General features: G+C 55.9%; 1 protein-coding gene across 2 annotated transcripts; it reads left to right on the top strand.

Annotated features, from left to right (window-relative positions):
- The first annotated feature begins 2907 nt into the window (after positions 1–2907).
- Positions 2908–21829, top strand: LOC133340577 (netrin-1-like). Of its 2 annotated transcripts, XM_061548919.1 has the most exons (8): positions 2908–3065; positions 5391–6463; positions 9522–9699; positions 10554–10742; positions 12721–12870; positions 14017–14079; positions 17948–18025; positions 20643–21829. In XM_061548919.1, exons 2-8 carry the CDS (start codon positions 5447–5449, stop codon positions 21053–21055), a joined length of 2088 nt encoding a protein of 695 aa, XP_061404903.1. In that variant the 5' UTR covers positions 2908–3065; positions 5391–5446; the 3' UTR covers positions 21056–21829. The 2 variants fall into 2 exon arrangements, with proteins under 2 accessions (XP_061404903.1, XP_061404904.1); XM_061548920.1 differs by lacking the exon at positions 2908–3065 and having other exon boundaries at positions 5321–6463.
- The last annotated feature ends 1751 nt before the right edge of the window (positions 21830–23580 follow it).

Raw genomic sequence — 23580 nt, forward strand, 5'->3', positions numbered from 1 at the left:
ATTTGTGGAGAAATCCTTCTGTTCCAAAATAGGATTTCTCCACAAACGGTTTCCACAAATCTGGCTGTCCGCTGATGAAGCTAGTTGTAATTACTGTTGTGGCTTGGCTCTCCAACACACCGGTGTGCTGTACTAGTGACGAATTGGCCACGTTCTGTTTACGTGACAACCCTTACTAGTTGTCTGTGTCGGGTGGTGGCGGTTTTAACGACACATTTACGCGATCTACCCCAAAAAGACCTCTATTCTGATGTATGGGGTCGCTTTGTGTCCGCGACGGAGCGTGGAGCCTTTCGTGAGCCGCAGCTTCTCCATCTCGCCAGGAGAGGGCGACACAGCCCCGACTCTCCCCGTCTCTCCAGTATCTTCTGTGGCGAGTGTCAACGGCATATGTCGTGTCGCTGATATCACTGGGTGTGACAGATGTGTCTTCTGTGATATGAGTACATGTGATATCTGTGATATGTCTCTCTTTGTTATCAATATCGGGAGTATCAGTAGGTGTGGGGGCAGACCCAGGTGCCATGGGTTGACTGACTGAGACGACTGGCAGATTCACCACCTGTGCACACTACTATGCCAACTTGCTGTTTTATCCGCCCAGCGCTCAGCTCGTTGTTGTGAGCGTCGCTCCTCTGCCCTCCGTTGTTGCTGGAGGGCGACTCCCTCCAACACACACTACTCACCATACACACCACTCACCATACCGCGCATTCACCATGCCACCCAATCACCATACACACCACTCACTCAATCATCACTCAATCACCACGCTCACCACTCAACATACCACTCATTCACCATAACACTCAGGCACTCACAACTCACCGCAATCATCACTGTACACCCCACTCACTCACTCAGCACATCACTATCCACGTGTGGTCGCTTTGCGCGACTTCGTGCGAACAAAAGTGACGTCGCTCGACACCACGTGACACGTGATGTGAGTGATCAAAATAAATCGGCAATAGTCGACGCAATATCCGGGGACATTCAAAATTAAATCTGAATTTTACTTATCAACGTGGATAGACGGATACGTGAGTGAGGGAGACGCATTGCTTAATTAATTTAGCCATTAATAGACTCCACAACGACGCGGATTATTCGTGTCATTTGATCCAAGTGATGTCATTTTTCCACCCCGTGACGTCATATATTCGGAGTCGTCCGAAATGAATGTTGCATCTGTACCACGGCCAGAAATTCCGAGGTGTAAATTGCGACAATCGGGAATAAGTCTCCAGTGCATTCCGCTCGTACAAACCACACGCACTCAAGGGACACGGTGACCCCCTACGAACAATAACACACAAAGACAAAGATCCCCCGTGTAGCCTTAACAGACTGCTGGGGCAAGTGCTGTTTGCGAGCACCTATGAAGGCCGGCACGGCACACGAGCAAGTGGGCGAGCGGCCAGCACCACTAGTGGCGATGTTTAGAAACCGCACCAGGTACTAATTTGAGGCTGAGTCGACCTAGAGGAGGCCCAGGACTGGTGTGACCGTGAGCGGGAATTGAACTTGGGACGCCGGGTTCGTAGCGCAGCACGCTAACCGCTACACGCACACACAAGTTCGGTGCGTTTCTGATTGAAGCACTGCACAGTACTGTAATCTTTGATTTTTTCGGTAAAGTCACGTAGGTAAAAAATTAAAATAAATTAAATCACGACGTTTCGGGCGCAACACAAGCGTCCTTCTTCAGGTGGGGACAACTTAGAGAAAGCACACCGCTTAAGTGTGTGTTGCGCCCGAAACCACGTGATTGAATTTATTTTTATGTTTTACCTACGTGACTTTACCGAAAAACCAAAGAGTATGAATCCTTGCAGTCACGAAAACTTCAAATATAGAATGCACAGTACTGTATTTGATTCAGTTAAGTTTGGCTGAAATGCAACATCTGATATGTATGAAGTATTCGACTGGTCTCTGATGCATGGATATCACTGACTTTAGAATTTACTGATCACCTGTTTGTACATGATCTGTTTGAAGGATCTGAATTCGCTAATAAAAGGTATGAACTGTATTGTGACTTGAAATATCTCAATTTGTTGACGTAATTATCCGATTAATTATTTATTTGATTTGCTTATCTTTGATTTCTCTTGGCCGATTAAATTCGCTGGTCGATTTCCGATGAATAATTAAAAATTTGGATGAGGCCACGTAATGATCTGAACACATGTGTGACTTTAAGAACCCTCCACCACCCGACCAACCGACAAATAAATTACCACTTGGTACACGCGTTTAAATTGCCACGTGTTACACGCGTTGAAATTGCCACGTGGTACACGCGTTGAAATTGCCACGTGCTCCACGTGTTTACATTGCCACGTGCTACACGCGTTGAAATTGCCACGTGCTACACGCGTTTACATTGCCACGTGCTCCACGCGTTTAGATTGGCACGTGCTACACGCGTTTAACTTGCCACGCGCTACACGCGTTTAACGCTCTCATTTAGTATTCACATTCTTGGGTGATGCGTTGGCAGTGGTGCAGAAGCATAATTATTTGTATGTACCATGAAGAAGGGCCGTTACCCGAAACCTCGCATATTATTCACATCGTATTTTCTATGAAGGGATTATGGTACCAGTTCACCAATAAGTTGAAGAACAATTCTCACAACCAAATGCAGCCGTAGATATAGCAATGAGTAAATTCCTTGAAACTCAAGTCACAGAAATCATCACCGATTGCCTCGTCAACAGAATAGGACGGGGACACGGTGGGGGGGGGGGGGTCAGAGAGGGGGGAGGCGGAGTGAGAGGGGGGCAGGGTGGGGGGTGGAATGAAAAAGGTGGGGGGGGGGGGGGGAGGCGGGGCTGTTAGTCCCACTCAGTTACACTCCAGCACAGCGGCTTCACTTTATCGGCCCTCGTCGAGCACCCGGGCTGATTGGTCGTTGGCAGCTCAGACATTGGTGGCCACGCGACAGCCGCCGCACGCGGTCGGCTCTGCGCATCGGAGTTGAACTTTCCACGCGCGGCTCCGGTCACCACTGCCCCTGGGCACTGCGCGCCTCGCAGCGGTAGCAGCGACTGACGGTGAAGTTCGACTCCCCGGTTGTATGTCGTTGTGGTTAGAGCGGTACCCGCATTGCGGTCATAGCTATTCACAAGTTAGGGGAAGAGCTGTACCCACGTTAGAGTTAAGGGTAACGCTGTACCTATTGTGGGGTTAGAGATAGAGCGGTACCAGCATTGGGGTTAGGGTAGAGCCATTCACATGTTGGGGTTAGAGCTGTACCCATGTTAGGGTTAAATCTATACCCATGTTTGGGTTATGGGTAGAGCGGTACGCGTGTTGGGGTTAGGTGTAAAACTATACCCGTGTTGGGGTTAGGGGTTGAACTTTTTCTATGTTGGGGTTAGGGGTTGAACTATACCCGTGCTGTGCTTGGGGGTTGAACTTTACCGATGTTGGGATTGGAGCTGTACCCATGTTGGGGTTGGAGCTGTACCCATGTTGGGCTTAGAGCTGTACCCATGTTGGGCTTAGAGCTGTACCCATGTTGGGGTTGGAGCTGTACCCATGTTGGGGTTAGAGCTGTACCCATGTTGGGGTTGGAGCTGTACCCATGTTGGGGTTGGAGCTGTACCCATGTTGGGCTTAGAGCTGTACCCATGTTGGGGTTAGAGCTGTACCCATGTTGGGGTTAGAGCTGTACCCATGTTGGGGTTGGAGCTGTACCCATGTTGGGGTTAGAGCTGTACCCATGTTGGGGTTGGAGCTGTACCCATGTTGGGATTGGAGCTGTACCCATGTTGGGGTTAGAGCTGTACCCATGTTGGAGTTAGGGCTGTACCCATGTTGGGGTTAGAGCTGTACCCATGTTGGGGTTGGAGCTGTACCCATGTTGGTGTTAGAGCTGTACCCATGTTGGTGTTAGAGCTGTACCCATGTTGGGGTTAGAGCTGTACCCATGTTGGGGTTAGAGCTGTACCCATGTTGGGGTTGGAGCTGTACCCATGTTGGGGTTGGAGCTGTATCCATGTTGGGGTTGGAGCTGTACCCATGTTGGGGTTGGAGCTGTACCCATGTTGGGGTTGTAGCTGTACCCATGTTGGGGTTGGAGCTGTACCCATGTTGGGGTTAGAGCTGTATCCATGTTGGGGTTGGAGCTGTACCCATGTTGGGGTTAGAGCTGTACCCATGTTGGGGTTAGAGCTGTACCCATGTTGGGGTTAGAGCTGTTCCCATGTTGGAGTTAGAGCTGTTCCCATGTTGGGGTTGAAGCTGTACCCATGTTGGGGTTAGAGCTGTACCCATGTTGGGGTTAGAGCTGTACCTATGTTGGGGTTGGAGCTGTACCCATGTTGGGGTTGGAGCTGTACCCATGTTGGGGTTGGAGCTGTACCCATGTTGGGGTTGGAGCTGTACCCATGTAGGGGTTGGAGCTGTACCCATGTTGGGGTTGGAGCTGTACCCATGTTGGGGTTGGAGCTGTACCCATGTTGGGGTTGGAGCTGTACCCATGTTGGGGTTGGAGCTGTACCCATGTTGGGGTTGGAGCTGTACCCATGTTGGGGTTGGAGCTGTACCCATGTTGGGGTTGGAGCTGTACCCATGTTGGGGTTGGAGCTGTACCCATGTTGGGGTTGGAGCTGTACCCATGTTGGGGTTGGAGCTGTACCCATGTTGGGGTTGGAGCTGTACCCATGTTGGGGTTGGAGCTGTACCCATGTTGGGCTTGGAGCTGTACCCATGTTGGGGTTGGAGCTGTACCCATGTTGGGGTTAGAGCTGTACCCATGTTGGGGTTGGAGCTGTACCCATGTTGGGGTTAGAGCTGTACCCATGTTGGGGTTGGAGCTGTACCCATGTTGGGGTTAGAGCTGTACCCATGTTGGGGTTAGAGCTGTACCCATGTTGGGGTTGGAGCTGTACCCATGTTGGGGTTAGAGCTGTACCCATGTTGGGGTTAGAGCTGTACCCATGTTGGGGTTGGAGTTATTTGGGCTGGGCTTGGGTTGGGTCCCCCTCGCCCGCCTGGCCTCTCAGGGCGGCCCCGGCCACGGTCACCGCCCCCGGCCCCGTTTACAAACAGAGCCGCCCCGGGCCACGCGGTCCCCTTTTGTTCCCCCCCCCCCCCCCCCCGGTGGTCTCGCGACGCGCGGATCCGCAGACTCCACTGATCCCTCCCCTCATCTCCGTGTCTCCCCCACCCCCCACCGTGCAAGCTACCTATCGCTCATCTCCGTGTCCCCTCGCACGCGTCTCCCTGTGAACCCTCCACTGATACCGTATCCCCTCCTCTCTTCCCGTCGCTCTCGTCTCTCCCCCCCCCACCACCACCACAACCTCGCCACCACCACCACCACCCCCCCCCCCCGTGTCTCCCCACGCTCCCACAAACCCCACGTCGCGCAGAGTCGAGGCCGAGCCGAGCTGCGCGTGCTGCGCGTGCGTGCGAGCGAGCGAGTCCCATGGCCGCGCTGTTGCTGTGCCTGACTCTGCTGGCCGTGGGGGGGCCGCGGACCCCACGGGTCGAGGCCCACTCCACGGGGGCCGCCGCCGCGGGGGTCGTCGCCGCGGCTCCCGCGCGCACGGGGCTCATGTTCGCGTCGCAGCAGAACCCACCGGACCCGTGCTACGACGAGCACCGCAACCCGCGCCGCTGCATCCCCGACTTCGTGAACGCGGCGTTCGGCAGGGAGGTGCTCGCCTCCAGCACCTGCGGGAAGTCGGCGTCGCGCTACTGCCTGCCCGCTCCAGCCAACGCCGCGCAGGGTCCCGAGCCCGTGGCGTCGGGCTTCCAGGGTTCCTCCCAGCAGCAGGGCTCGCCTGGAGGAGCGGCGGCGGTGGCCGTCACGGGGCCGTGCTTCGTTTGCGACGCCGGCGACCCCCGGCGCTCCCACGCGCCCGCCTTCCTCACCGACCTCAACAACCCGCACAACCTGACGTGCTGGCAGTCGGCGAGCGGCGTGCAGCACCCGCGCAACGTCTCGCTCACGCTGTCCCTCGGCAAGAAGTTCGAGGTCACCTACGTGAGCCTCCAGTTCTGCTCGCCGCGGCCCGAGTCTATGGCCATCTTCAAGTCGTCCGACTATGGCCGCACGTGGACCCCCTTCCAGTTCTACTCGACGCAGTGCCGCCACGTGTACGGCAAGCCGAGCCGCGCCGCCGTCACCAAGCAGAACGAGCAGGAGGCCCTCTGCACTGACGCTCACCTGGCGGCCGGCGGCGGCGGCGGCGATGGCTCGGGACCGGGAGGTCTGGTGGCTTTCAGCACCCTGGACAGCCGCCCGTCGGCTCACGACTTCGAGAACAGCCCCGTGCTGCAGGACTGGGTGACCGCGACCGACGTGCGAGTTGTGTTCAGCCGCCTGCACTCGGCAGCGGGACCCGCCGCGGACGTGACCGGGCAGGAGTCGAACTCGAGCGGCGCCGACTCGGCGGCGGTCGAGGCCCTCTCGCAGTACTACGCCGTGTCGGACTTTCAGGTGCGTGGCGGGATGAAAGGTTGTTGTTTGTTTGTTTGTTGTTGCGTTCGTTGACTGTATTCTATATTGTGTGTACAGTATTGAGATGGATGTTTACCACCTGCATAGTTCCGTCTCGTTTGCAACGGTGTCGCAAGGGGGGCGCGGGAGGAGGGGGGGGGGTAAGCGACGCGAATGTTTAAAATATGTAACCTTACCTATACATTACCTACACATTACCTATGCATTCGTGCAACGAATATCGCACGCAGTCAAAGGCATCGCACGTAACTGTGAATAATTAAATGATGGTGCACATCGGCAGATCGGGTGGGAGAGCCGAGACTGCGAAAGAATAACAACGATGCCCTTTATTTATTTATTTACCCAGGGAAGCCTCGCTGAGTCTCAAGGCTATGTTTACTAAAACTATCAACTGTAACGATGGCTTTTATTTTACCAGGTAAAGGTCCACTGAGCTACATCGTTCTCTTTCAGAAGCGACCTGGCCGTCACAAATGATAGCTCAGCGAAGTGGGCTTATCATGTGGGAATTTGAAGCAGCCAAACACTCTAAACGCACGTTGACTCTAAATGTGGAGGGAAAAACCGGAGGACCCAGAAAAAAATACCACGCGACCACGGGGAGAGAGACACCGCAAACTCCAAATAAGCAGCAGGCGTCAGGGTTTGGAACGAACCCACGACCTCCTGTATACCAGGCGAGGTAATTAACATCTCCTAGCCACCGTGGCGCCTAGGAGGGTCCTGCTACGAGACTGAGATTATTATGCAATTCAAAAAATGAGAGTTGCGGCTTCGTGTGGGAGAACCCGGAAAAAAAAACCACCACTCCGTAATACGAGGGGGAGACGTTCAAAGCCCGGCAGAGATGTATTTAGTAATCAATTGCTGCACCGCTGTGTCCCCACCACCGCGGCCACTATAAGCGAGGACTTGCCAGGCTCAAGCCCCCTGCTTAGCTTGCGACGTCTCCCGGGAGATCGGACGCGTGCAGGGTGATTGTGTTGCAGGCGAATGAATGACCCGGGAGCTACGGGCAACACGCATTGTTGATTCTAAGAGTCAACAAACGGGAGACTTAAGGGGGGGGGGGGGCACCGCCTCATTTGGGGGTCACCCACATGCCACCCGCATCTACAACCTCAATGGCGCAACTCGATGAGTGAGCTGAGACTATGTGAAAGCAGAGACGAGATCCGGCGAGAGGGAGGAGGCGATGACGCCGTGCAGTGGCGGTGGTGGTGGCCCTGAAGGTCATTGGCCATGATGACCTCGATAACTTGACCCCACGGGAAGGGAGCGTTTACAGGGACTGCAAAGCACGGCTGATACACAAGTAGCTGGGCATGTTCCATGGGCTAGGGATGGTTTATACTCAAGGGGCTGCATAGAACAAAAGCAGGGATATTTATACACATGGTCAAATAAACATCCGGCACTCTGTACAATGTAAACCTGGCCAGCGATCCAAAATAGCCACGTTGTGCACGCCAACGTGGCATTTGAATTGGAAGCGATTGGGAAAAAAAACGGAGAGGGATCACAGCTGTCGGTCACGATGACCGGAGTCGAGCACCCGACAGAGTTTGACCGGGACGCGTCCCCAACACCACGGCGGGTCTCTTCGTGTCAGCGTCTTCATTTAAAATCTGTGCACCTTCGCCTCCCTCCTCCTCCTCCTCCCTCCTCCTCAACCATTCGCTGGCAGCAGCCGCAGCTGGGAACCTCGTCCATGCCTTCGGCCGCATCCCGGCTCTACGATTGCAACTCCCTCCTCTCTCTGCGGCCTCCACCACATCAACCTTGCTGGCCACACGCAACGAGACCACCACCCCAATGATTCACTCCCTCCACCGGTATCCCAAACTAGTCCTGGATAAACGTCAAGATCGTGCTCGCAGTCTTCCTGATCCCTGCCTACCTCTCCCCTCTCATCTCACGCGACTCCCATCCACGCACTCTCCTACCTCTCCCCTCTCATCTTACTCTACTCCCCTCCACGCACTCTCCTCCCCCCCCCTCTCGTCTCGCTCGACTCCTGAGCGAGCTACGACTCAATCCACTGCTGGATGAAGGCCTTTCCAAAGCCGCCGCCAGGCAACCAACACGCTGCGAAGTAACGATCCGTGCACTTTTTCTCCTCTCGCTCAGACTCCATGGACGTCGTCCTGGCCACGCTCTTCCCGTCAGGCAGCGCGTGGCCTGCTCAAGGCCGACGTCGAGCACGCATCGGTCGACTTGGCGACGATAAGCGACGTGTCTCAGTCCCGGCGAACGAGTATTTAGTTCGTAACCACGAGTAACCTCCCTCCCTCCACTCCCTCCCTTCACTCCCTCCCTCCACTGCCTCTCTTCCCTCCCTCCCTTCCCTCCACTCCACACCTCCCTCCCTCCCTCCACTCCCTCCCTCCACTCCACATCTCCCTCCACTCACTCCCTCCACTCCACACCTCCACTCCACACCTCCCTCCACTCACTCCCTCCACTCACTCCCTCCACTCCACACCTCCATTCCCTCCACTCCCTCCACTCCCCACCTCCCTCCACTCCCCACCTCCCTCCACTCCCTCCACTCCCTTCACTCCCTCCACTCCACACCTCCCCACCTCCCTCCACTCACTCCCTCCACTCACTCCCTCCACTCCACACCTCCATTCCCTCTACTCCTTCCACTCCACACCTCCCTCCCTCCACTCCCCACCGCACCTCCACTCCCTCTCTCCCTTCACTCCCTCCACTCCACACCTCCCCACCTCCCTCCACTCACTCCCTCCACTCACTCCCTCCACTCCACACCTCCATTCCCTCTACTCCTTCCACTCCACACCTCCCTCCCTCCACTCCCCACCGCACCTCCACTCCCTCTCTCCCTTCACTCCCTCCACTCCACACCTCCCCACCTCCCTCCACTCACTCCCTCCACTCACTCCCTCCACTCCACACCTCCATTCCCTCCACTCCCTCCACTCCACACCTCCCTCCACTCCCTCTCTCCCTTCACTCCCTCCACTCCACACCTCCCTACCTCCCTCCACTCCCCCCCCCATCATCGCAGGTGGGAGGGCGCTGCAAGTGCAACGGCCACGCGTCGCGCTGCGTGCGCGACCGCGACGGGGGCCTCGTGTGCGACTGCCGGCACAACACGGCGGGCGCCGAGTGCGAGCGCTGCCGGCCCTTCCACTACGACCGGCCCTGGCAGCGCAGCACGGCCCGCGAGGCCAACGAGTGCGTGGGTGAGTGCGTCGCCACCGCGCGTGTGTGACGTCACAATGTGTGTGACGTCACAATGTGTGTGACGTCACAACGTGTGTGTCGTCACAACGTGTGTGAACGGCACAACGTGTGTGGACGGCACGTGTGTGTCGTCACGTGTGTGACGTCACCACTTAGTTTGTCATCATCGTGTGCGTCATCACAACGTGTGTCACCACTGAGTGTGTCGTCACGTGTGTGTCGTCACAACGTGTGTCATCACCGAGTGTGTCAGTCACCACTGAGGGTGTCAGTCACCACTGAGTGTCATCACTGAGTGTGTCACCCCCGTGTGTCACCCCCGTGTGTCACCCGCGTGTGTCACCTGTGTGTGGTGTGTGTGTGTGTGAGTGTTGTGGGGATTGGCGGCACAGCAGTTAGCACGCCGCCGCGCTACGAACACGGCGGCGAGCCGAGCTCGATTCGCACTCGACACGACCACCGGCGTCAACACCGGTGGCGAATGTCTGAACCAGGTCCTGGCCTCCCCTAGGTCGACTCAACCTCAAATGAGTACCTTTGGAGCGGCGTGCCGTAAACATCGCCACTCGGGAGACAAAGGCGGCCGGGCGTGGTGCTGGCCCACCCACTCCTTCGTGTGCTGTGCCGGCCTTCGTAGGTGCCTCTCGCCATCGGCATTTGCCCCCCAGAGTCTGTTACAGGCTACACGGGGGGCCATCATCCCCTCTCTTGCCTTGGCATGCGTGTGCCAATGTGTCAGCGGGCGTGAGCCTTTTCAGCGCGCAGATCGCAGCGGTACCGCTTGCGCGCCCGCTTACCCTGCCTGCGTAACGCCAAACTCTCGCCCCCCCCCCCCCCCCACCGCGTCCCCGAGCCTGCAACTGCAACCTGCACGCCCGCAAGTGCCGCTTCAACATGGAGCTCTTCAAGCTGTCGGGGCGCAAGAGCGGCGGCGTTTGCCTCAACTGCCGGCACAACACCGCCGGGCGGCATTGCCACTACTGCAAGGAGGGCTACTACCGTGACCTCGGCAAGCCCATCGCGCACCGCAAGGCCTGCAAGCGTAAATCACGCACCGCGTGTGCCCCAAAGGCCCGCCCCCCGCGGGAACTGAGCCCTCAAAGGGGGTCCACGATCCTCTAAGGGGCGATTTTAAAAAAGAAAACTAGAAAGTTTTTATCTTCTTGGTTCTTTCGGTAAAGTCACGAAGAAGGGAAATAAAAAAATAAAAAATAAAACATAATAAAATAATTCTCACGACGTTTCGGCCACAACGCAAGCAGCCGTCCTCAGGTGAAGACCAGGTCTGTCGGGGACGCGTCAGACGTTGTCTCCCCGACAGACCTGGTCTTCACCTGAGGACGGCTGCTTGCGTTGTGGCCGAAACGTCGTGAGAATTATTGTATTATGTTTTATTTTATTATTGTATTATTTCCCTTCTAACGTGACTTTACCGAAAGAACCAAGAAGATGAATCTGAAAAAAACGTCATCAGAAATGTTTTATTTATTTATTATCGAAATAGAAAGTTATTATTTCGATTTAAAGCTTTCGTGACTGCAGGGATTCATATTCTTGGTTCTTTCGGTAAAGTCACGTAGAAGGGAAATAATAAAAATAAAACAATAACATTCTCACGACGTTTCGATTAGAACACAAGCAATTATCATCAGGTGTGAAAACTACAGCAAGAACATTTGAAAAAACGTCATCAGAAACGTTTTATTTATTTTATTATTTCCCTTCTACGTGACTTTACCGAAAGAACCAAGAATATAAAGTTTTTATTTTTATTTAACGAGGTAAGGCTCCACTGAGCTATGCGGCTCTATTTGTTTTTAGAAGCGACCAGGCCACCACAAATGATTGCCCGACGAAGTGGCTTCGTCATCATCACGCGGACATTTATAGCAGCCAAATACTCTAAGCGCGTTGTTAGTTCTAAATGTGGAGGGTAAAAAAAACACTCAGAGGAGGACCCGGAGAAAAATCCACGCGACCACGGGGAGAGAGAGAGACACGCAAATTGCACTTATAAATTATGATGACCAGGTCGCTTCTAAAAAAGAGCTATATCGCTCAGTGGGCCTTACCTGATAAAATAAAAATAGCTTTTAGTTTGCAAGGGTGTCTGAGGATGTCTATTGTCACGTGTCTAGTGAACTTGCCTCGTGGTCACCTAGGTTGTAAGAGTTGCGCGTTTCTTATAAATGTGTTGATATTGCGTCTCGCTCCGTCTCAACGCGGCACGGAGTCGCAATGGAGTTGAACGTGGCTCTGCAAAGTTTGTGCGACCTCATTTCAAATTGGTTTTGTTGCACCAAGCAACTCGCGCTCCCATTGGCTGTGGATGCAGACGCGTCGTCGCCACGATAAAAGGAATTCCAACAGGCGGTGAATTGTTTTTATCCCAATATCATGGTTTTGAGGTAAGTTAAAAACCCCAAGCTAAATTACAATTTATCAGCTAAATTACAATTTAATTTAAATTGTGCTCAGATTTTCATACTCGTCAACCCCTTATCAGTGCCCTAACTTATTACATACCAATTAAGACCTTATTGGTCACCCCGTGCCCCTTATACATCTCAACGTTCATCCTACAAAATACCATCACAAGGGAGACACACACAAACAATTATTTGTTGTATTGTGAAACGGCTGTACGCTGCATGGACATGAAAACTCAATTTTCTGTACAAATTTAAGTGGTAAACCGTATGGATTTGGCAGGTATCGATTTTGTTTCATTCAATCTTGATAAATAACCGTGCAGTGCCGAGTCAACGTTTTATTCAGAGGCCTAACAAAGCCCCTCTGCTTCCCTAAACGGCCATCGGCAGAGCCGGTGCGGCCCGCAATAAAAACGTCGCGAGTTCGAACCCAGGGCTCGCGAAATGAGCACCGCTTTCTTCGGAAGCGAACCCCTCCATCGCGGTCAACCACAAGTTTACCCCCGGGAGTTGCCCGCGACTCGGGAGCGTGACGCGTGACCCCTCTTGTGTCTGTCCTGTCCGCGTTGGGGGGGGGGGGGGGCCCAGCGTGTGACTGTCACCCGGTGGGGGCCGCGGGCAAGACGTGCAACCAGACGACGGGGCAGTGCCCCTGCAAGGACGGGGTCACGGGGGTCACCTGCAACCGCTGTGCCAAGGGCTTCCAGCAGAGCCGCTCGCCCGTCGCGCCCTGCATACGTACAGACGCGCGCGCCACGCGCACGCACGTGCACGCACACACCACACACACACCACACCACACACACTACACACACACACACCACACACACACCATACCACACACACCACACACATTGCACACACCACACACACACCACACCACACATTGCACACGCCACACACACAAACCACACACACACCAGACACAGGCACACACCACACACACACCACACACACCAGACACAGGCACACACCACACACAGCACACACACCAGACACAGACACACACCACACACGCGCACACCACACACACCACACACACACCACACACACCAGACACAGGCACACACCACACACACCACACACACACTACACACACCAGACACAGGCACACACCACACACACCACACACACCAGACACAGGCACACACCACACACGCGCACACCACACACACCACACACACACCACACACACCAGACACATGCACACACCACACACACCAGACACAGGCACACACCACACACACACCAGACACAGGCACACACCACACACACCACACACACACCACACACACCAGACACATGCACACACCACACACACCAGACACAGGCACACACCACACACACCACACACACCAGACACAGGCACACACCACACACGCGCACACCACACACACACCACACACACCACACACACACCACCCACACACCACACCACACACACACCAGACAAAGGCACACATACACACACCGCGTGCACACCTTACTGTTGCCCTGTGTCTCCGTGTCTCTGTGTGTCTGTGTCTCTGTGTGTCTGTGTGTCTGTGTCTCTGTGTGTCTGTGTCTCTGTGTCTCTGTGTCTGTGTGTCTGTGTGTCTCTGTGTCTGTGTGTCTCCGTGTCTCCGTGTCTCCGTGTCTCCGTGTCTCTGTGTCTCTGTGTCTATGTGTGTCTATGTGTGTCTATGTGTGTCTCTGTGTGTCTCTGTGTGTCTCTGTGTGTCTCTGTGTGTCTCTGTGTCTCTGTGTCTCTGTGTCTCTGTGTCTCCGTGTCTATGTGTCTCTGTGTCTCTCTGTGTCTCCATGTCTCCGTGTCTCTGTGTCTCTCTGTGTCTCCATGTCTATGTGTGTCTGTGTCTCTGTGTGTCTCCGTGTCTCCTCTGGCAGGGATCCCGGTCGTGACCGCCGTCCACACAGAAAATGGCGTCGGCAACCCAGAGAAGCCCTCAGGTGGAGTCCCCAGCTCCATCTCACGGCGACACGTTACCTCAAGTTACCCCACGTTACCTCAAGTTACCCCACGTTACCTCACGTAACATCACGTTACCTCACCATACATCACGTTACCTCAAGTTACCTCAAGTTACATCACGTTACCTCACGATACATCACGTTACATCACATTACAACACGTTACCCCGCACACCTTACATCACGTTACCTCACGTTACCCCACGTTACATCACGTTATTCCACACACGTTACCTCACACACGTTACATCACGTTACCTCACACACGTTACCCCACGTTAACTCACGTTACATCACGTTACCTCAGGATACATCACGTTACATCACGTTATAACGTGTTACAACACGTTACCCCGCACACCTTACATCACGTTACCACACGTTACCTCATGTTACCTCACGTTACATCACGTTACCCCACACACGTTACCTCACGTTACCTCACGTTACCTCACACACGTTACCCCACGAGACTCTGCATGGATCCTGCATTGGCAAGTTTTTTTGTTCCGAGTACCCCGAGAGAGATGGAGGGAGATGGCTGGGTGCAGATGCGGCACTTGTGGTAGTAAAACAGGGGGGACATAGAGTAGGGAGAGAGGGGGTAGAGAGACGGGGGGGGGTAGAGAGAGGGGGTAGAGAGAGAGGGTAGAGAGAGGGGGTAGAGAGAGGGGGTAGACGGAGGGGGTAGAGAGACGGGGGGGGGGGTAGAGAGAGGGGTTAGAGAGAGGGGTTAGAGAGAGGGGGTAGAGAGAGGGGGTAGAGAGAGGGGGTAGAGAGACGGGGGGGGGTAGAGAGAGGGGGTAGAGAGAGAGGGTAGAGAGAGGGGGTAGAGAGAGGGGTAGACGGAGGGGGTAGAGAGACGGGGGGGGGGGGTAGAGAGAGGGGTTAGAGAGAGGGGTTAGAGAGAGGGGGTAGAGAGAGGGGGTAGAGAGAGGGGGTAGAGAGAGGGGTAGAGAGACGGGGGGGGGGGTAGAGAGAGGGGGTAGAGAGAGAGGGTAGAGAGAGGGGGTAGAGAGAGGGGGTAGACGGAGGGGGTAGAGAGACGGGGGGGGGGTAGAGAGAGGGGTTAGAGAGAGGGGTTAGAGAGAGGGGTTAGAGAGAGGGGGTAGAGAGAGGGGGTAGAGAGAGGGGGTAGAGAGAGGGGGGTAGAGAGACGGGGGGGGGTAGAGAGAGGGGTTAGAGAGAGGGGTTAGAGAGAGGGGGTAGAGAGAGGGGTTAGAGAGAGGGGTTAGAGAGAGGGGGTAGAGAGAGGGGGTAGAGAGAGGGGGGTAGAGAGAGGGGGTAGAGAGAGGGGGTAGAGAGAGGGGGTAGAGAGAGGGGGTAGAGAGAGGGGGTAGAGAGACGGGGGGGGGGGGGTAGAGAGAGGGGGTAGAGAGAGGGGGTAGAGAGAGGGGGTAGAGAGAGGGGGTAGAGAGAGGGGGTAGAGAGAGGGGGTAGAGAGAGGGGGTAGAGAGAGGGGGTAGAGAGAGGGGGTAGAGAGACGGGGGGGGGGGGGTAGAGAGAGGGGGTAGAGAGAGGGGGTAGAGAGAGGGGGTAGAGAGAGAGGGAAGAGAGAGGGGGTAGAGAGACGGGGGGGGGGGGGTAGAGAGAGGGGATAGAGAGACGGGGGGGGGGGTAGAGAGAGGGGGTAGAGAGAGGGGTTAGAGAGAGGGGTTAGAGAGAGGGGTTAGAGAGAGGGGTTAGAGAGAGGGGTTAGAGAGAGGGGTAGAGAGAGGGGTTAGAGAGAGGGGTAGAGAGAGGGGTTAGAGAGAGGGGTTAGAGAGAGGGGTTAGAGAGAGGGGGTAGAGAGAGGGGGTAGAGAGAGGGGTAGAGAGAGGGGGTAGAGAGAGGGGGTAGAGAGAGGGGGTAGAGAGAGAGGGAAGGGGTAAGAAGGAGGAGAGTAGAGCGTGAAATCTTTCGTGAAATCTTTCATTTAAACGGGGGGGGGGGGGGGGGGGGGTACATAAAGCAAAGCATTGAAAAAAAAAACTGAAATGATGAACGAAGCAAAGTGCCGACGACACCGAGCGTCTTCTTGTTTCCTCCGATCGTAAAAAAGGAAGAGATGGAGCGAGAGATGGAGGGAGCGAAAGAGATGGAGAGACATGGAGGAAGATATTAAACTGATCAGTTTATGGAGGAAGAGAGAGAGAGGGGGATGAAGGGAGAGAGGGATGGAGAATGGGAGAGCGATGTGGGGGGGGGGGGGGGGAGCAGTGGGGGGTGTTGACACGTGCGCCCCAGAGGGAGGTGCCCACAAAAGCAGCTCAATTGAATTTCGCGCTCCATTTGACCGCGATTAGGGGAGCCGCCCCCCCAACCCCACCCCCCTCCACCCGTGCCCCCCCCAACCCCACCCCCCTCCACCCGTGCCCCCCCCAACCCCACCCCCCTCCACCCGTGCCCCCCCCAACCCACCCCCCGCCCCCCCTCCGCCCCGCCCCCCCCACCACGCTCGCGCGCCGCTGCCACCTTTAGCGGTCGTGCGTTATTTATTTCTCCGGGCCCTCCCCGGTTTTTTTTCTTCATCGTTCTCGATGCACATCATGGAGACGTGCATTGAGATTATTTTGCCGCTCTGACTGTGTCCCCACGCGATTATAGGTCGCTTTGTTTGGGCTATCATTTGTGGTGGCCAGGTGGCTTTCTGAAGAAAAAAATAAGTGAATAACTCGGTGGGCTGGGGTGCCACTGTGGCTAGGAGATGTTAATTCCCTCGCCTGGTATGCAGGAGGTCATAGGTTCGATCCCGACCATGACGCCGGCTGTATATTTGGAGTTTGCGTGTCTCTCATCATCATCACGGTGGCTATGAGATGTTAACTACCTCGCCTGGTATGCAGGAGGTCGTGGGTTCAATCCCGACCATAACGTCTGCTGTATATTTGGAGTTTGCGTGTCTCTCATCATCATCATCACGGTGGCGAGGAGATGTTAACTACCTCGCCTGGTCTACAGGAGGTCGTGGGTTCGATTCTGACCGTGAGGCCTGCTGTATATTTGGAGTTTTCGTGTCTCTCTCCCCGTGGTCGCTTTGATTTTCTTGCTGGGTCCTCCGGTTTTCCCCTCCACATTTAGAATCAACATCACGCGTTTAGATTATTTGGCTGCTATAAATGTCCACATGATGATAAGCCAACTTCGTTGAGCTTATCATTTGTGGCCAGGTCGCTTCCGTAAAAAGAGCTATACAGATCAGTGGGCAATTACCTGGCAAAATAAAAAAAATAGATTCAGTTGAGTTTATTAATATTTTAATAATTTTATAATTTTTAGATCTTTGCCAGACCACGGCTGCGCAGACCTCCGCGTGGCATCTCGCCACATGTGAGGTGGGTTCCCCTTGGGGCATCCTGGTCTCGTTAACATTTTAATTGGGCGAACTTCCCAGCGCAGGACCCCCCCCCCCCCTCCTGAAATGCATCGTGGGTCTGGGCAGATTAACTACAATAATAACAATAATACGGATAAATAATACACAACCCTTTGTCAATCCACTACTGGATGAAGACCTGGCACCGTGTAAGTCGTGGTGAATTATTTGGTCATATTTTACCGCGCTGGTCAATGCGGGTTGGTGAAGATAAGAGGCCCAGGACTGGTTTAGATATTGCTCCCTGCTCATGTTAACCTTGGCCGTGAATCAAACTCGGGTTGGCGGATTTAGAGTGCATCGTGCCAACCGTTGCAGCGTGCCAATGACTGATGTGGCTTTGCACATTAGTCCTGGTGCGATGTGTAAACATCACCACTGGGAAGACAAAGGCGGCCGGGCGTGGTGCTATCCACCCACCCCTTCGTGTGCCGTGCCGCCCAAAAGTCTGTGAAGGTTGTACGGGGGATCTTTGTCTTTGTCGTTGTGCAGCTGACTGTGACTCCCACTGCAAACCCTCCAAGGGGAAACTCAAGCTCAACATACGGAAGTACTGCAAGAAGGACTACGGTAAGCTACACACACACGCCGTCTGGAACCACGCACGCCGCCTAGAGACACACACACGCTTCCCAGAACCACCACACACCGCCCAGAGCCACCACACACCGCCCAGAGCCACACACACCGCCCCTGGTGTGGCAGCGGCGGACAGACTCGTGCCCATGTGCCGCACGGAGGCGGTGGTGAATCGGCGCCGCTCACAGCGAACGGTCTGGAGAGGTTGTCCAGAGAGCTCGCCGAAGGGGCCCCCACGCTGTTAGATTTTCCCACGACCGCCTGTTTGTTCGGGGGGGGGGGGGGGGGTACGACGGAGGGCCGCGGGCGGCGGGAGAGTAATTTGGGAGGCCAAATAATTTGTGCCTTTTTAGGGGAAACAAAAGGGGAGCGCGACGCCTCGCGGCACCGCGTGTCCGATCCCTCCTCCTGCTGCTGCTGCTTCTCTCGCCCGGCGGTGCATTGGGGGGGGGGGGGGGGTGCCGGGGGGGGGGGGCAGTGTGGGGGGAGGGCGGGGGGGTGCTGAGATTTAATTTAATTCCTCAGAACCTTAGGAGGAGGAGGAAGAAGAAACAAACAAAACAAGTTGTTCTGTCAGTAACGGTCACTATGGCTGCACGCGAGGCTGGCCTTTGCACAGAATTTTCATCAGTCATTGTTGTCTCTCGAGTCCCAAAGCCCCGCCGCCGAGAAATAGAGCGGCCGTGGCTCACACCGCCACCCCCACCGCCACCCCCACCACCAGCCCCTCCAACACCATGAGAATTAAAGAAAGGAGAGCAGCGAAGGGCCTCCGTATTTTAAACACGCCGCTTTGTGCCGCCCGCATTGCGCCGCGTCTCTCTGGCGACCGTTGCTGAGCCACGCACGGGGGGGGGGGGGATGGGAGGGGGGAGGGATGGGAGGGGGGGCTACCATCTCCCCCCCCCCCCTTTCCCCCCCCCTCCCCTCCCCCAGCTCGGCCAAGATGATATCCGGCAGGGAAAGGTAAATAAATTCGGGAGTGGGGAGAGAGAGAGAGAGACGGGACCAGAGAGGGGAGAGAGATAATGACAGGAGTGGCAGGATGGGAATAAGACGATGTATTTATACTGGAGGAATCCGATGAGCTATAAAGCTCTTCTCTCGCAAATGTCCAGTAGGGGCGGCTCAGAACTTTACAACATCAACACCAACCAGTACACAAATACGACAGTAGCACAAAGTATAGGAAAGGTAAACATAACGAGCTGTGGTTGATGTTAGTGCCCTCCTTCTTCCTGACGCTGCAGCGTGTCGTCGCATCGTTCACGTCGCATCTCATCCCAACGCGTTTCAGCTGTCTCTGTGCAGCACAAGGTGACCCAGCAGCGGGGCCTGCAAAGGGGCATCAGTCTGCTGCCGGCACGGGGGGCGATGATTGCCTCTGCTGCCTCTTCTGCTGAGCACGATCCCATTCGAGCGACTTGAGGGGCAGTTTTTCGAATTTCACAAATTTGGGAGGAGACGCAGGAAAGAGAGAGTTGGGGTGGGGGGAGGGTGGGATATGTGGGAGAGGGGAGAGAGGCTAAAGATGAGAGTGGGGAGAGAGGTGCGAGCGGGGAGAGAGGGGAGCGTGGGGAAAGAGGGTGGAGAGAGGGGGAGAGACGGTGGAGAGAGAGGGTGGAGAGAGGGTGGAGAGAGAGGGTGGAGAGAGGGGGAGAGAGCGGGGAGGAGATTTCAGGCCTCTTTGTTGACTGGGCTCTGGTGCCGCGGCAGCTGAAAGAGCAATACCGACGAGAACAAAGTTTGCCTTCCTTTATTTGGGTCTCCCCTAGACGGCCTCACCACTCAGCCTCACCGCCGCGGCCTCACCAATCAACCTCACCACCCAGGCTCACTACCCCGGCCGCACCACCAACCCGGACAACTAGCCTCACCACCCAGCCTCACCACCCAGCCTCACCACCCAGCCTCACCACCCAGCCTCACCACCCAGCCTCACCACCCAGCCTCACCACCCAGCCTCACCACCCAGCGCATCAACACGCCACTACTCCCGAGGCTCCAGTTTAATAACGGGTGGCCAAATGCCCGGATTCGAACCCAGGCTGTTGAGTGGCGATGGCTCAGATAGCTCTGAGCCGCCCGGCCACCCCCGAGACTTTAACGCCGAGGAGCGGCCACCTCCATCAGCGTGGCTCTCGGTGGAACATTTCTCTTGCTCGGAGTTGCACCTGTCTGCCGCGTCGACCGTCCACGTTTCACAAGCGCGCATTGCAGTCGGGCCACGTGCAAACAAACGACGAAAAACAATAACGTTCGATCCGTCTGGATTTTTTTGTGGCGAACGCGAACGATTTGCGCTTTCGATGTTGGCACCCTCCGGGGACGTCTCGGAGCACGGTACGTCTCACCTCCACACCCCGAGACGAGACGCAGCGAGCGCGACTCAATTTGTCGACCCCAAAGGGGGTTGACGGGGTAGAGTCAATCCCACCCCACCCCACCCCACCCAGACTGCGATTTGAACTCGCGACCTTCGGCCGGGCCGGACTGAACCAAAACCGCGTCGCCCCCCATTGTGAACGTCGCACGCGGTGGATGACTCGAGACTCAAGCGAACTCCCCACCACCCACCCGCCTGGCCCTCCCTCCCTCCCGCGCGCAGCCCTGCAGCTGCACGTGCTGGACGAGTCCGCGGCGGGCGAGTGGACGCGCTACACGGTCAACATCATCTCCGTCTTCAAGCGCGGCGGCGTGAGCGGTGCCGGCACCGGCATCGGCACCGGCGGCGGCGGCACCGGCGGCGGCGGCATGGCACCTCGCCGGGCCCAGCTGCGCCAGGCTCTGTGGGCGCGCTCCCGTGACCTCGCCTGCCACTGCCCCCCGCGTTTCCGCGCCGGCAAGAAGTACCTGCTGCTGGGCGGGGGGCACCCCGAGCACGGCGCCCCCTCGGCGGCGGGGGGCGGCCTCGTGGCCGACAAGGACAGCCTGGCCGCGCCGTGGCAGGACGTGTGGGCGCGCCGGCTCAGAAAGCTGCAGCGCCGCGAGAAGAAGGGCAAGTGCCGCAAGGAGTACTAGCGGCAGGGTGGCCCCCCCTCCCCCTCTGCCCCCCCCCTCTGCCCCCCACGTGCCCCCCACCGCCGCTTGTCGACACGTTGATACATTACCGCGACGTTACAGCGGTACGTCACACGACCACGGCGTGACGACCCAAAATGTCACATTTATTTGGTCAAGCCACCGCCTGAATGGAAGGCCTCGCCACGCCGTGTTGTTCATGGGAATTGTTTGACCATACTTCACCACGCTGGTCAGTGTGGGTTGTTGAAGCTGAACGTCCGGGGGGGGGGTGGGTGGGAGAGGGGGTTGAGTGGAGAGGGGGCTAGGGTCGGTTCTGACATCGTCTTGCCACTGACGTTAGCTGTGGCTGGTAATCGAGCTCGAATCTCCGCTGCCCCCTAAACGAGACCCCCCCCCCACCAGCCCCCTCCCGTTCCGTTCGTTTTTTCTTCCGGAAGCGACAACGTTGAACGGCAAACAGCGGTGAGCTTCAATCAGTTGCTGCGAATCGCTGCAGGTGATGCGTAGGTATCCCTGGGTCACGGGGTCAACGGGGGGTGAGGGGGGGGGGTGATCCGATGTCCCGCAGTTCTCGCTCCGCATCACTCCAGGGACCTCCGATCAACATTGTCGTCGTCATCGCCATCACCGCATCGTTCGAGATCATTTTGTACATTGTCTATTTTTAAGAGAGGCTTAGTTTTCGTTTGGCATAAATCCTTTGAAAAGAAGTTGCGCGTTAGGCGTTTCTCGCGTGCGTTTTAATGGGAGAAGAAGCCGAGGGTTGCTGGGGGGTGAAGGGGGGGGGGGGTGAGAGGGGGGGGGGGTGAAGGGGGGAGGGTGAAGGGAGAAGCCGAGGGTTGCTGAACGTGAAGCGGAGGGAACAATCCGTGTGGATCGGCGGCCGAGCGAAGCTACCGGGGGAAATGGGGGGGTGAAGGGGGGGGGGTGAAGGGGGAGGGTGAAGGGGGGGCCGGTGGCGTCGATGATCAACGCAGAGGGGTTGGCAGCGGCGTCTTTCGGAAGTTCGGGGGGGGGGGTTAAACGTTGACGATTCACGGTGCAAATACGCACAGTTTTTTTTTTATTATCTCTTACTAAAAATATATATATACACGTGTGTAATTCAATGGAAGGAGTGTTTGGGGGGTGGTGATGGCGGTGGAGGGGGGGGGGGGTAAACAAAACGAGTTATTTAATAACTTTTAAGATATCGCATTGCGAAGTTTTGCGTAGGATCTGTTAGCGCGCCGTGACTACGCGGTAATTAACGCCGACAACTACTAACGCCTTGCCTGAATAAAGATGGGTTCCTTCCTGCCTGGGAGTACGCATCCTGAACTCTGCTTCCCCACCACAGTCACAAACGGTGGACTCGCAACTACAGTCACATCCACGGTGAAGTTACATCCACGGTGGACTCACAACCACACAGTCACAACCACAGTGGATTCACAGCTGCCGAGTAACAGCCACGGTTGAGTCACAACCCCAGAGTCACAACCAAAGTGAGAGTGGCGTCACAACCAGGGGTATTTAGATTTTTCCCCATCGTGGAACTACCTAGGGAGAGACCCCAGGACCAGTTCGGATAATCGTCACCGGTGTTTGATGGCCGTGAGCGGGAATCGAACTCGGGTCGCCCGAGTGACGGAGTGCAGCGCGCTCACCGCTGCGCCACCGCTCTCCTCTACGCGCACTTGTACACAAAGATCTCCCGTATAGCCTTCACATACTGTAGGGGCAAGTGCTGTTAGCGAGCACCTATAAAGGCCGGCACGGCACACGAGGAGGTGGGTGGCCAACACCACGCCCGGCCGCCTTTGTCTCCCAAGTGGCGATGTTTACACATCGCACCAGGTACTCATTTGAGGCTGAGTCGACCTAGGGGAAGCCCAGGACCGGTTCAGATAATCGTCACCGGTGTTGGCCGTGAGCGGGAATCGAACCCGGGTCGCCAGGTTCGTAGCGCAGCGCGCTAACTGCTACACCACCGCTCCCCACTTGTACACACACACGCACACACACAGACATAAACAAAGCAGCCACACTCACTCAACCCCCTCCTCTACCCCAAGTGTGTGTGCACAAGTGTGTGTGCAAGTGTGTGTGTGTGCACAAGTGTGCGCAAGTGTGTGTGTAGAAGTGTCTGTGTGCACAAGTGTGTGTGTACAAGTGTGTGTGTGTAGAAGTGTGTGTGTGTGTGTACAAGTGTGTGTGCAAGTGTGTGTGTACACAAGTGTGTGTGTGTGTGTAAGGGACCTCACAGGATTTTAAATCCCTTCAAGGGGATGAAGTAGTGGGGATGAGAGAGGCAGAGGTGGGGGTTGCCTAGAACGGTGGGGACACCCACTGCCCCCCCCCCCAACTCGTCCACCCCGTTAATTAAGCAATTTAATTAACTATCTACAAAAAGCCTTGCGGAGTCTCAAGACTACGTTTCAAGAGGGATGTTTGGCCAATGTAAATTTTTATCCTTTTTACTTGGCTTCACGTGGCGGGGAACCAGACAACCCTAGAGAAAACACCACACCGACGCATCA

Source organism: Lethenteron reissneri, chromosome 10 (genome assembly GCF_015708825.2).
Source record: "Lethenteron reissneri isolate LAM-NWPU_2019-01 chromosome 10, ASM1570882v1, whole genome shotgun sequence".
NCBI lineage: Eukaryota > Metazoa > Chordata > Hyperoartia > Petromyzontiformes > Petromyzontidae > Lethenteron > Lethenteron reissneri.